Source organism: Elephantulus edwardii, unplaced genomic scaffold (genome assembly GCF_000299155.1).
Source record: "Elephantulus edwardii isolate Elephantulus edwardi_28Jun2011 unplaced genomic scaffold, EleEdw1.0 scaffold00148, whole genome shotgun sequence".
NCBI lineage: Eukaryota > Metazoa > Chordata > Mammalia > Macroscelidea > Macroscelididae > Elephantulus > Elephantulus edwardii.
The window spans coordinates 4,005,802-4,018,245 of NW_006399898.1; the positions used below are offsets into that span (position 1 = coordinate 4,005,802).

General features: G+C 51.0%; 1 protein-coding gene across 1 annotated transcript in view; it reads right to left on the minus strand.

Moving 5' to 3' along the window:
• TCTN2 (tectonic family member 2) overlaps window positions 1-12,085 on the minus strand; it is a 32,186-nt gene extending 20,101 nt beyond the window's left edge. Inside the window, exons 1-5 of the mRNA XM_006894690.1 lie at window positions 12,004-12,085; window positions 11,726-11,833; window positions 11,127-11,203; window positions 8,458-8,653; window positions 1,094-1,194 (exon numbers count right to left, since the gene is read on the minus strand). Of these exons, the coding sequence (XP_006894752.1) occupies window positions 1,094-1,194; window positions 8,458-8,653; window positions 11,127-11,203; window positions 11,726-11,833; window positions 12,004-12,085 (564 nt within the window). The remainder of the gene's footprint in view (window positions 1-1,093; window positions 1,195-8,457; window positions 8,654-11,126; window positions 11,204-11,725; window positions 11,834-12,003) is intronic.
• Window positions 12,086-12,444: the final 359 nt, after the last annotated feature.

Sequence of the window (12,444 nt, forward strand, 5' to 3'; positions counted from 1 at the left end):
ACAAATGCATTGTTATCTTCTTTCTTCTTCATAGCTGACTCAGTGGTCAGGGGAAATTTGATGCTGGCATAGTGGTCAAGCTGGTTTCTCCTGGGAGCGCTCTTCCGGGGGTATCTGGGCTGCCGTCGGAGTCTCAGCGTCTTAGGCCGCTGGAAGGTGGGTGACGTGAGGATCTTCTCTTTTTTTTGTGGCTGTGGACGCCCTTCAGGACCGCTGCCTTCTTGGCCTTGAATGCCTTTGCTTTGGCTTCAGTTTCGGGAGGGGCAGGGGCTTCCTTCTTCGCTTTAGACACCATCTTTGTAGAAAGCCCCTTACAAACTTCTACGTAAGATTAAAACCATCCTTCAGTATAATTTTAACAATCATGATTCTGCACATACATGCAATCATTTCTTTTTTCCCTTCCACAAACGGCCGAACCTCTACGAGAAGATATTGTAACTCTGAGATGAGAAGAACTAGAAGGTCCGGGGATTGGTGCTGACACTCTGAGAGGGGTCACAGTACAGGGGCCTGGAGAGAGAGGGTGGGAGAGAAACGTGCAGCAGAACTCCAAGTCCCCGGCCAAGCAGGCTGTTCTGATGGAGGCCGGTGGGACCCAGGGCCCTTGGTTACACTTTGATCCTGGAGCCGAGCTCATTCCTGTGGCATAACTTTCAGTTACAGTACAGACAAGTCGACCAGGAGAGTCACGACACCAGGGAGTGACTCAGCCCTTCGAGAGGATCACAGGGGCAGCACCGGCCCGGGGCTGATGCTCAGAAGACAGAGGCCAGAGGAAGGCAGGATGAATGGACGCAGGAAGAAGGGGCAGGCATGAGGAGTGCAATGTGGGGACAGGAGTCAGAGCCACGAAGCAGATCTGTGGGAATGGTGGATGGCAGACCAACCGGCTCCATTAACACCGACTCAGCCCACAACCAAAGGTTAAAAGGAAAGAGAGATGATACCCCTGGGGAAAACAGTTTGCAACACGACGTAACCTCCCTTTTGAAAGCCTATTCACAAACAGCTGCAGATGGGGAACCACGGGTGCTCGCCCCGTGCTCCTGGGTGGCATAACCCCTGCACCCTGTTAACAGAGGGGACGTACCTGGTCACAACAGCAGCGGATGTCACAGGCCCCCGCTGTCAAGTTACAGGGACAAGGGCCGAGGGGCTGGTAGACCTGGTTGGGAATAACTGTCGTGTTCTCTGAAAGGCACAAACAACAGACGAGGCGAGTGAGAAATCCTCTGAGGAAGCACTGGCGTGTCCCACCACATGCCTGATGCCCCAAAGCCAGTCGTTTGTTTTGGAGACGACCACGTCCACCACACATCACGGAACCACTCCAAGGATCTGAGCTTCCAACACACTGAACGCCTCACTGCGCATCCACTCCACGCACAGAGAGGAACGCTGAAACCCACGGGGAGAAAAGACCCTGTGATAAGGAGGTCCATCTTGAAGACAACTAACCCACCCACAGTTAGGCCAAGTCTAATGCACTCAAGTCTCAATGAACAGAACAATCCTTTATGTGACACAGGTGCGTATTGTGCATTGACTCCTTCCAATGCAAAGCCTCTTTCAACAGAGAATGCTGAAGTCACGGTGACATTTCCCATCGCAGATCAGGAAGCCGTCCAACTGTGAGATCTAGTCAATCACAGTACGTGCTCACCCTCCAGTCCCTAATGCACTCTCGTCTGCTAGGAGCTGTGTCCTGGTGACACAGGGAGACACAGCAGTTTCCCTTAAGGAACCTTCACTAACAGAAAGGGGAGTCAGGTAACCAGGTAACATGACCATAAAGGAGTAAACCACAGAACAGGCGTCATGAGAACCCAGAAGGGCACATGGCCTAGGCTGGGCATCTGAGACGTTAACTGAACTGAGCCTGAAGGGGAGAGAGGAGGCTGACCAGGTGAGACCGGGTGGGGGGGGGAGGAGGTGGGAAAAGGCGGGTGTTCTCCAGCCAAAGAAACCACTGTCCACTGGGCTGAGGCTGGGACCTCGTATCGTAAAGTGCTCCCCACCAAGGGGGTCGGATCCAGGTCCAGGCAGGGGGGTCCAGCCAGGTTCCAGGACTCATCATGGGCAGCGAGGGGCTTCCAAGAGTTATAAACAGAAGGCTGAAGTGGATGGACACCACACTCTGGGGGCAGAGAGAGGGAGACCTGAACAGGGACAGATCACAGGTCGTGAAACCAACCGAGTAGACAATGTGATACTCCAAAAGGCTGCTGATGAGACAGTGGGTAATAGAAAATAATAAAGTTAAAGTGTGGTAATAGATGAAGAGGCTGATAGAAACAGGGAAAATGTGTCCTATGAACAGGTCAAGTTCCCACGGCTTACTGCTGACACTTCAGGATATCGGGAGTTTTTTGGACTTTCCGCTTACCTTAAAGAAAGGAGCACGTTACAAATTTCAGCCTTGTGACCCAAAGGATGTTACACTTGCCAGTCCCTTGCGGTCACTGATCTGACAGATGTGTCATCCTCATCCGCAGAGAGACAGGAAGCCCTAATACACGCTCCAGCACGACTGACCCCTGAAGCCTTGCGTTGGGCAAAATCAGTCAACCTCAGGACAATACTTAGACCAAACATACCAACGTCCAGAGACCAAGGCTCACGTGTGCTTACCGGTGCGGAAGAGGGCGGGGTTTGGGTGAAGGCACTCATTTCTTAGGGGGTGCCTCTAAAGGGGGTGGTAGAATGTGGAAAGGGGCAGTGGTGGTGGTATGACATGATAAACATCACGAACAAGACATGTGACAGCTGAGGCTTTGACAAAAAGGTTGTTACACAGACACACATGTCTCACAGATGTTTTGTTTCAATCTGTTAGATTTTCTGTTTGTCCTAGGACTCGGTACACGCTGGGGAAACACAGTGATCATTTGTGCATATTCTGTGTACCTGCTAAAGTTAAAGCATCCAGACAACTAATCATACAGCCTACGCCACGAGATAGTAGAACCCTAGTTAAGCCCATGGGACCCAGGAACAAGGTGGCCCACGTGACAGACTGTCACCACAGCGAAGCCTGAGTCTCTGTGTAACCCGGCCTGCGGGCAGCCCAGGGCGTTTCAGGGTAGGGTTTTACTATGTGACATACAGACAGACGTTGGTGGATCTGTCCATGTCGCCTGCGTTGCTTGCTCAGCCCCTGGGACAACATGCTCTAGAAAGCTCGGTGATCTAGGCACCCCACGTACCTGCTGTCTGTCCTTCTGTCCTTGTCCTCGTCTCTGTCTGCATGGCTGCAAAACTTTTCATACCTTCACAGGGTCAGAGTGGACATCTCATAAATACTACTAGGAAAGATTCTACATTTCTACGGTTTGGCTATTCGTACAACGGCATTCTGAAATATTATCTAATCGCTCCTTGGAGGCAGGCGGGAAGGAATTCCATCTCTTAAACCTTTGCATGTTGTCAGAAGGGCCCAGCCCTTGGAAAAAGGCATCATGCTGCAAAAGGGGGAAGGTCAAAGAAAGAGAACTTGAACAAGGTCTACTGAGACAGTGACCATGACAATAGGCTCGGGCACGTCCGAGATTGTGAGGACAGAGCAGGAAAGGCCGAGGCTCAGAGCTGCGTCCAGGGGGCCACCATGAATCATAAATTCAGGGGCACGAAAGAACAACAACAGCATAGAAGCATCTTTTAAAGGAGGGAAGAAGTCACAGCTCTGCCTGTTACGCAGCTGCTGGACCTGTAGAGCGGCTCTCGTTCATCATGAACTTGGCTCCATCACAACACCCCCCCTGCCCGCGCTGGCCACTGTCACCGCCTTGCTGGGCCCGCTGCTGCAGCCATGGGGTCAGTCGGTCAGTCTGTCCCTCTTATGCAGGGTCCTCCCCTTTGCACCACCTGCCCGCGTGACGGTCTCCTCCAGGGACTAGTCCCCCCTGACAACGTAGCCCACAGCACGTGAGTTAGGCTTTTGCCATCCTCCCGTCCACGGGGCCACACGTGTCCTAAGACTGCTTTGTGCGTTCTTCTGCAGTCCGCAACACAGTCAAGGGTCTCCACCGACCCCGTGATGTTATACTTCCCATTTATCTTGTTAGCCGTTTGGCTCAAAGATTCCAGCCAGGGAGCCCTCTGGAGCAGCTCTGTCCTGTCACAGCGGTCGCCGGATTCATCTCAACACATGCACCAATAACAAAGTGGGGTGGACGGGGTTTTTTTTTAAAAACAACCAATTAATAACAATTTGAGTTCACTTTAAATTCTAAACGCTGAAAAATGTACTGTTTATTTAAACCTTTAAATAGGTAATACATTCATATGATTAAAAAAAAATCAAAAGGACACTAAAACAAGTACCTGGTGAAAGCCCTCACTCTCTGCTCCTACAAGCACCCACATCTGCCAAGACTTGGTAGCAGGCTGTACACTTCTCAGATATCCTTCCAGAATCTCTCTCTCCCAATATATGCTTGCTTCTAACTCCTTCCATGCTTAATCCTATAAATGCCCCCAAATGACAACACTTATTATATGCTAGCTAAGGTCTCCTTAGACTTATTTATTCCCAGAATGAGTGCAAACTGACCGTTCCCTCTATTGCTTTTAGCCATGTTTGCAGAACTAGATAGATATCAAGCAGGTTATGGGTTTCCCCTTAAAGGAAGCACTGGTATTAGCATTTTCCATCAGCCTATGAATTTTTATTTTTTTTTAACGTGTGTATGTACCATCAAATTGAATGTGACAGGTACAGGAGGAGATTGCCCCTCCTTCTCCAGCAGAATGTCTGGTGGATGAAATTCTTTCTTTTGCTGTGTATTGGGGGTTGGTTGTGTAGGACCATAAAGCAGCCACTTCTCCTCATGTTTAGAGGAAAAGTCTCCTGGTCAGCTGCCACCAGGTCCTTACAACCCTGCACCTCCCCGCTTCAGTGAGATTCCTGTGGGTCAGGTTGCTAACAGAGGCTCTTCCTAGGAAAGGGACATCACACCTAGAAAGGTGGAGGGTCAGTAAGCAGAGGAAGACCCTCAACCAGCTGGACTGACACACGACTGCAGCAATGGGCCCAGATGTGTCAGAGGTACAAGGATGGCACGAGATAGAACGGGGCTCAGATCTGTTGTTCACAGGGTCACTCGGAGTCAGAGTCCACTCGACAGTACCTAACAATAACAACGGTGCCAATAATAACAACAACGCTCTTAGTCCGTCTCCGGGTCACTTTTTTGGTCCATCTGCAAACATGAACCTTGACGGACTTTCTTCCTGGGGAACAAACCCCCACACTCCTTTGAAACTAGAGACAGCACATTCTAGGTACCCATCTGCACTTGGGCTGTTTTGGGGCTCTCCCCTCACTTGATGATCTATCTCTGGAACCTTTCTAAACAAGTGAATTTCATTTTTGGTTTTGTTTTTTTTTTAATTTTTTTAAATTTTTATTATTTTTGTGTATGCGTGTACCGTCAAATCAGATCTGACTGGTACAGGAGGAAATTGTCCCTCCTTCCCCGGCAGAGCATCTGGTGTGAATTTCGTTCTATCGATCTCCACCTCGTGCTTCCCTGATGCCGTGGGGTTTTGAACACACAGATGATTTATGACAATGCTCTGTCAAGCAAGTCTGGACGTGCAATTTCCCCCACAGCATGAGCTCACTGTACACCTGTCACATTTTAGTCATTCTCAAAATAGTTGGACCTTTTTTGCCGCATACTGTTACACACTTAGCAGACAACAGTGACCTATCAACCTCTAACTCTGAAATACACCAGAAAACAAAAGATTCGTGTGACTTGCTTCATTTCAGTATCATTAACGGAATCAGGACCAAAAGGCAACTCTGAGGTGTATCCACGTAGAGACACAGAAGATGGGAGAGTCTGGACTTAATCCATGCAAACTTCCAGAACCACAGGGAGGAACTCAGATAGAGGCTATGACGAGTACAGGAAGTGACAGCAGAAGTGAAAGCGAGGGGTCTGACTCCTACTTAGGAAAGCCTCCCCCTCCATTCTCCATCTAGCTGACTGTAGAGGCCAGAGGTGCTGGAGTTTGTAATGGACACAGATGTGACAAAGGAGGACGGAGGGAAGTGATGCCTAAGCCTTCAACCAGCACCTCCACCGTCAGGGTCTTCTGTGCTTAGACGGTGCAGAGCCACGCTTCCCATCCGAAGGCGTGCTCCATGCCCAGTGAAGACAGCTGAAGCCAAAAACCAGAAAAGAGTTCAGTTCCCTCAGGTAAAGGATGCCTCAGGTAGCGACCTGGTCTATCCAGACAACGGAATCCATACATATCACAGAAATATCTGCAGACCACAATAAAGTGAATAATGGGGGGGGAGGGAAATCGAGTCGCCCGCATTTTTTGGTTTCCCAATGCCTAAGAAGTCTTCATACGTGACTGTCATCTGAAATGTGTAAGAGCGTCATAAAAAGTCTTGTGAGATGATCCAAAACAGGGCACGCACAGAGACAGGACGGCTGAACTGTTATGTCAAAGAAAAGAAGTCCTTCCATACAAGCTACAACATAGGTGAATCCTGAAAACATACGAAGGGAGAAAAACCCAAAATTGAAGCTACTGCTTTTGAATCAATCCTGACTCATTCGCTCGGTTTCTGAGGGTGTAAACTTTAGTGGGAGGAGACTGTGTGTCGATTACCACTATAACACACTGAGCACTAACCAGAGGCCCCTCGAAGCCAACACATAAGACCACAGGCTCTGTAATCCCACCTGCGGGAAATGCCCAGAAGAGGAGACTTCGCAGAGACCAGACTGGCCCTGGGAGATACCAGGAACTGAGGGGCGGAATAACGGGCGGTGCCTCCTGCACACAGATTCCCTGTTTAGCACGACAGTAAGTTCAGGGAAGAGAACGTGCTGAGGGTCGTACAACACGGTGATTCAAATTAATAAGCACTAAGTTGTACCCAGCAAAATGGGTGGCGGTGTGTGGTGGTGGTGTTTGCTGTTGAGTCAAAACTAACCCACAGCTGGCCCTCCAGTGGGCTTTCAGAGGCAGGAAGCACAGAGCAGGCGACTGTCCCTCTGTCTCCCCGAGAGCAGCTGGTGACCTGAGTCACGAGCCTGCAGGTGGACAGCACTGCTCCTTGCAGCGGGGCCACGCGAGCTCCCTAAATGTGAGACACACATACCCAAAACCACAGTCTAGGGGTTGGGGTGGGGGTCTGTACAACAATGAAAGAACTTTTTTCCCCAAGAAAAAAGCGATCTGGGGGGCGGAGGCAGAGAGGAAAATGTGCAACAATGAACGATTGGAAACCCAAAACCCAAGGTCTTTATAAACTTTCATTAAAATCTCATTTAAAAAAATAAATAAAAATAAGATTTAAAAAAATAACAAAAAAAAACCAGTCTAGAAAATTATCTAAAAATGCCAAGGTATAAAATAGTGTGGCTTGATTGTATATTTTTTAAAAAGAGGCCCTGGTTTCTGGCATAAGTCTGCCTCTTGAAAGAGGAGTTGGGAGTTAAAACTTTTCACTGAAAAGCTACTTTTCAGTGTTACTTTTTCTATAAACTCTCTAATAAATACCTTCTCTATAACCTCAGGAATCCTTTCCTCTTTTTTTAAAAAGACTGAGTCATAGAAATCAGTAAGTAGAAAGAAGGCACCTGTTCATATTTTATCTTCTCCCTAAGAACCAGCTCTGGTGGTTAATAAGGCTCAGTTGTCAATGAAAAGGTCAGGGGTTCAAACCCACCAGCCACTCCCAAGGAGGGAGAAAACTCAGGCAGGGTGTCTGCATAAAGATTGCTGCCTTAGAAAGTCTACCGGGCCGCCCTACGTGGTCCTACATGCTGCTGTCAGAACAGAACTGACTCAGTGGTGGCAGCTGTGGCCTGTGGTTCCGCCCAATAGACTGAAGGCAGCTCACCAAGATATGAGCAGTCAAGTAAGACAAGAAGAAATCTTACTTAAAGGGGAGCTCTGGTGGCCTAGTGGCAAGAAGTTGCAAGAAGTTGCACTACAATCCCAGAGGTGCATGGTTCGAATCCACCCACCAGATGCTCTGCTGGAGAAGGAGGGACAATCTCCTCCTGTACCAGTCAGATCTGATTTGACAGTACACAAATAATAAAATTTAAAAAAAAAAGAAAGAAAGAAATCTTACTTAAAACAGAGCAAACTGGCGCGCTCTGGTGGCCTAGTGGCAAGAAGCTGCACTGCAATTCCAGAGGTACACGGTTCAAATCCACCAGATGCTCTGCTGGAGAAGGAGGGACAATCTCCTCCTGTACCAGTCAGATCCGATTTGATGGTACACACACACACACACACACACACACACAAATAGAAAGAAAACAGAACAAACTGAAAGCATATGGAAGTAAACGAAACAAAAGGAAACACGTTTAAGATGAGAACACAAATTCACCACCGAGGTCAAGTCAGCAAAATCAACAGAAAGACGGCAGAGCCGGCCTCGGCTCCAGAGCCGTGAGAGCTTAGACTTGCCTGATGCATTATGGGCCAGGGAGGAGTTGGCATAAATCTCCGCCTGAATGAGTAAATGAGCTGAGCAGGAAGCGTGGTGAGACGCCGACACCAGCAGCGTCTGCACGAGGCACGGGGACCCCGGGAAGGAATCCGTCCCGTTGGAGGCACACCAGTCCGTGGCCCTCTCCAGCCGCACCGTCACTTCCAACGTGTTCTGAAAAACAAACAGCGCTGTGCACGGGGACCGGCACCTTCACATAACAACTGTGAGAAGGGAAGCGAGCACGGCCCAAGCACAGCTCGGCCTCGGTTCTCCTCATCCAAGGAGAACTCTGTACAGAGATGAACTCATCCGTTCGTGGCCACCCTGGAAGGCTATGACAGAAGAGTCCTGGTGGTGCCGTGGTTAAGAGCTTGGCTGCTGGCAGAAAGACTGGCAGTTGGACACCACCTCACAAAAAAGACCTGGCAACACGCACCCACCTGTGAAGGTCACAAGCCAACCCTCACTGGGGAGAGGCAATCTGGGGGGAGAAACGTGTCAGTCTGAGTCCAACGTGTTACTGCTGCATTGATCTCAACTTCAACTCCCTCCAGGGAAGGGAGGAAGGGTCCCTCGTGGTTTCCAGTGCTGCCCTCGTGCACAGGAGCAAGCTGCCTCCTCTTCCTCCCTCAGGAACAGCTGGTGAGTCAAACCGCTGCCTTCCCTGCGGGCAAGCCTGTGCACTCTGCCACCACGGCTCCTCAAAGGCCGACAGCTCGTCATCAGACAGACTCGGCTCGCTGGCACTCACCAGCAACGATCCTACCACCCCTCAGAAGTCCTGATTCCTAACCTGCCCTTCACCATGAGCTCAAGCAGTCTCTCTAGATAATTCCAGAAAGCTGGACACAGGTCCGACAAATGCACTCAGGTGGTCAAGCAGCATCTGAGCTGACCATCCCGCCAGCAGATTCAAAACACAAAGAAGTCCTTGGGCACATCTCCAATTTACTCTGGACAAGCCCCCTAAAACGTCATTCCTCCTGGCAAGCAGAGTCTGTCTCTCTCCTCCTGGCAAGCAGAGTCTGTCTCTCTCCTCCTGGCAAGCAGAGTCTGTCTCTCTCCTCCTGGCAAGCAGAGTCTGTCTCTCTCCTCCTGACAAACCCAGGGTGCACACACAGAATACACTCAACGACACACAAAAACAAGCCCTCTCGGTGAGTCGGGGACAACTTGCAGAGCCTTCGTCAGGGACTGTAAATCCTTTCTCCTGCTGAGCGGAGGAATCTGAACCAATACAGTACGCACTGTGCCACCAGGGCTCCTTACACACTCAGGACGCATTTACTCAGTGGAAGATGTTTCACTTCTCCAGGTTTGAGCGCTCTCAAACATACACAGGGCTAGGTGAAACCAGTGGTTTCCAAACTCCTGGTTTCACTGTCGTTATGTGCTGTCAAGTCGTCTGCGACTCAGTGACCCTATGTACTACAGCCCTAAACCCTGCTCTATCCTGTACCAATCTTATTGTCTCTGATACAACTACCACCATGACCCCAGTCACTGAATCGATCCATCTCATCGAGGGTCTTCCTCTCCTGCACTGTCCCTCCACCCTCCCAAGCATGACGTCCCTCTCCAAGGATTGGTCCCTCCTTACAGCATGTCCAAAGTACGTCAGACGAAGCTTCAGAATCCTTGCCTCCAAGGGGCATTCTGGTTTCACCCTCTCTAGGATGAACCTGTTTGTTCTCTTGGCAGTCCATGGTATATTCAACACTTCTCCAGCACCACAGCTCAAAGGCATCAATTCTCCTTCTATCATCTCTAGTCATTGTCCAGCTCTCTGATGCACAAGTAATTGCAAAGACCATGTTCTGTATCAGGCGCACCTTAGTACATCGTTTCTCCTCAGTACCTTGGTGAAGTCTCTGACAGCAGACTTTCCCAATGCAATTCGTCTTTTAATTTCCTGGCTGCTGGTACCAAGAGTGTTGACTGTAGAGCCAAACAAACTGAAGCTGTCATTTAATAATATGACACAAGCTAGCTGACCTCTGATCACACATGCACACTCTTACAGATTCCAAGAATCACACACTCCTACAAATACATCTAAACTTGCTCCCATTGTGTCCATTCTGTCTAATATGGGACGGAGTAGAACTGCCCCATAGCCTTCCCCAGGCTGCCGTCTTTACGGAAACACACTGGTACATCTCTCTCCGCGAGAGCAGATGGTGTGTTCAAACCATCAACCATTTGGTTCATAGTGGAGCACCTAACCACTGTGCCACCAGGCTAGTGGTTCCAAGCCACCAGGAGCACTGTGGGAGAAAGGTCTGGAGATCTGCTCAAAGGACTCCACTCTGGGCCAAGAAGCTCTGGAGTGGTCCTCTGTCCAGCAGACCCCACAACCTCATAGTGCTTGGGCATCGTGTCATCATGACAACCTGGGGTGTGGAAAAGGTAGAACCGTGCTCCCTAGGGTTTTCAGACGCTGCCTGTGCAGGAGGAGAGTTTCAGGCCTTTCTTCCAAGGTGCCCTGAGGGGATTTAAAGCTCTTTCCTTCCGTTAGCTATGTACACCTCCCAGGGGCTCTGTTCTACGCCCTGAGAAAGTGGTATCTGGTGATATCCAGAGAGAACAACCCTGCAGACTTCTGGGGGCGGGGGTCACTGGAAAGTTCCACCTCTGGTCTTACCATGCTGGGGGTCACAGTCAAACTCCAGCCTCCTGTCTCATTGCTGGGCACGCCACAAGTGGGAACGGACAGCACTCCTGAGGGAGAGAGGCTGTGTGACCTTTGGGCAGGTGACAGTGTCTCTGAACTGGTGCTGCTACTTATGCCAACTGGGTGGGGGGAATCCAAAACACCCAAATCGCTTTCTGTGGTGTCAATTCCAAATAACGGGGACCCTGGAGGACAGAGTGTAGCTGACCCACGAGGTTTCCAAGGCTGTAAATCTTTACTGGAGAAGACTTCCATGGCCGCCTCCCGCTGGGTGGCCGGCAGATTCGAACCCACCACGTTAAGGTCACTTGCCTGGACCTTTAACCACGGGGTCTCCAGGGATCCTTTCTGAAACTGCTAAATATTCTTTTCTCCAAGTAAACTGAGGGATGCACGGGAGGCACGCAAAGCTAAGGGCGGGGGTTAGCTAGCTACGGGGATTTGCACTTTTCCTTCCGTAAAATTTCGTGGCAGAGGAGCTGGGCGAGCACGCCTGCCCCTCTCTCACTTGCGGGGGACAGAGGCAACCCCCCCAAGCCTCACCACTGGCAGGACTGGGCTCTCCTTACCCGCCGCGTCCTGCAGCAGGGCCAGGGACACGGTCACGTCCTCGGTGCCTCCAAGCAGGCTGGCGCTGACCTCGGTGCTGGACATGCGGATGACCGGAGGGATGAAGACTAGGAAGGAGGGAGGGAGGGAGGGGCACGGTCAGCAGCCGCGATCGCTGCACACACTGTGCTCTGGGGAGTGATCTGAGTGGCTGTGTCCTCCAGGGGCTCCCCAGGCATTCCGTGTCCACTCCTGTCCCCCAGCCCCTGGCCGTGAGGGTCCAGCACGCACTACACACCCAGTTCCCCGCGCAGCGGCTCCAGGAGGCCCTGCAGAAGGAGCCCCAGGAGGATAGAGGCGGCGGCCGGCGGGAAGCCCATGTCCCGGGGCCCGGCTCGCTCGCCGGAAACGCGGCCGCTTCAGAGCGCGAGGCCGCCGGGGATCCGGGAGCGCCGCGCCCGCCGCGCCGCCGCCATCTTGCCAAGCGAGCGCCGGGCGCTATGGCAACCGCCAACCAGCTGCTGGCTAGGGGGAGGTGCGCGCTGCGATTGGACCAGCGGCGCTCTGCGTCACTGCCCACGTGACCTGCGCGCCTTCTGACACTTAACCCTTTAATGGATTGTAAACCTCGGGCAACGTGTCTAACTTTAAATACTGGAATTTCTCCTCCGTGTGCAACTTTAAATACTGGAGTTTCTCCTCCGTGTGCAGTGTAAATACTGGGATTTCTCCTCCGTGT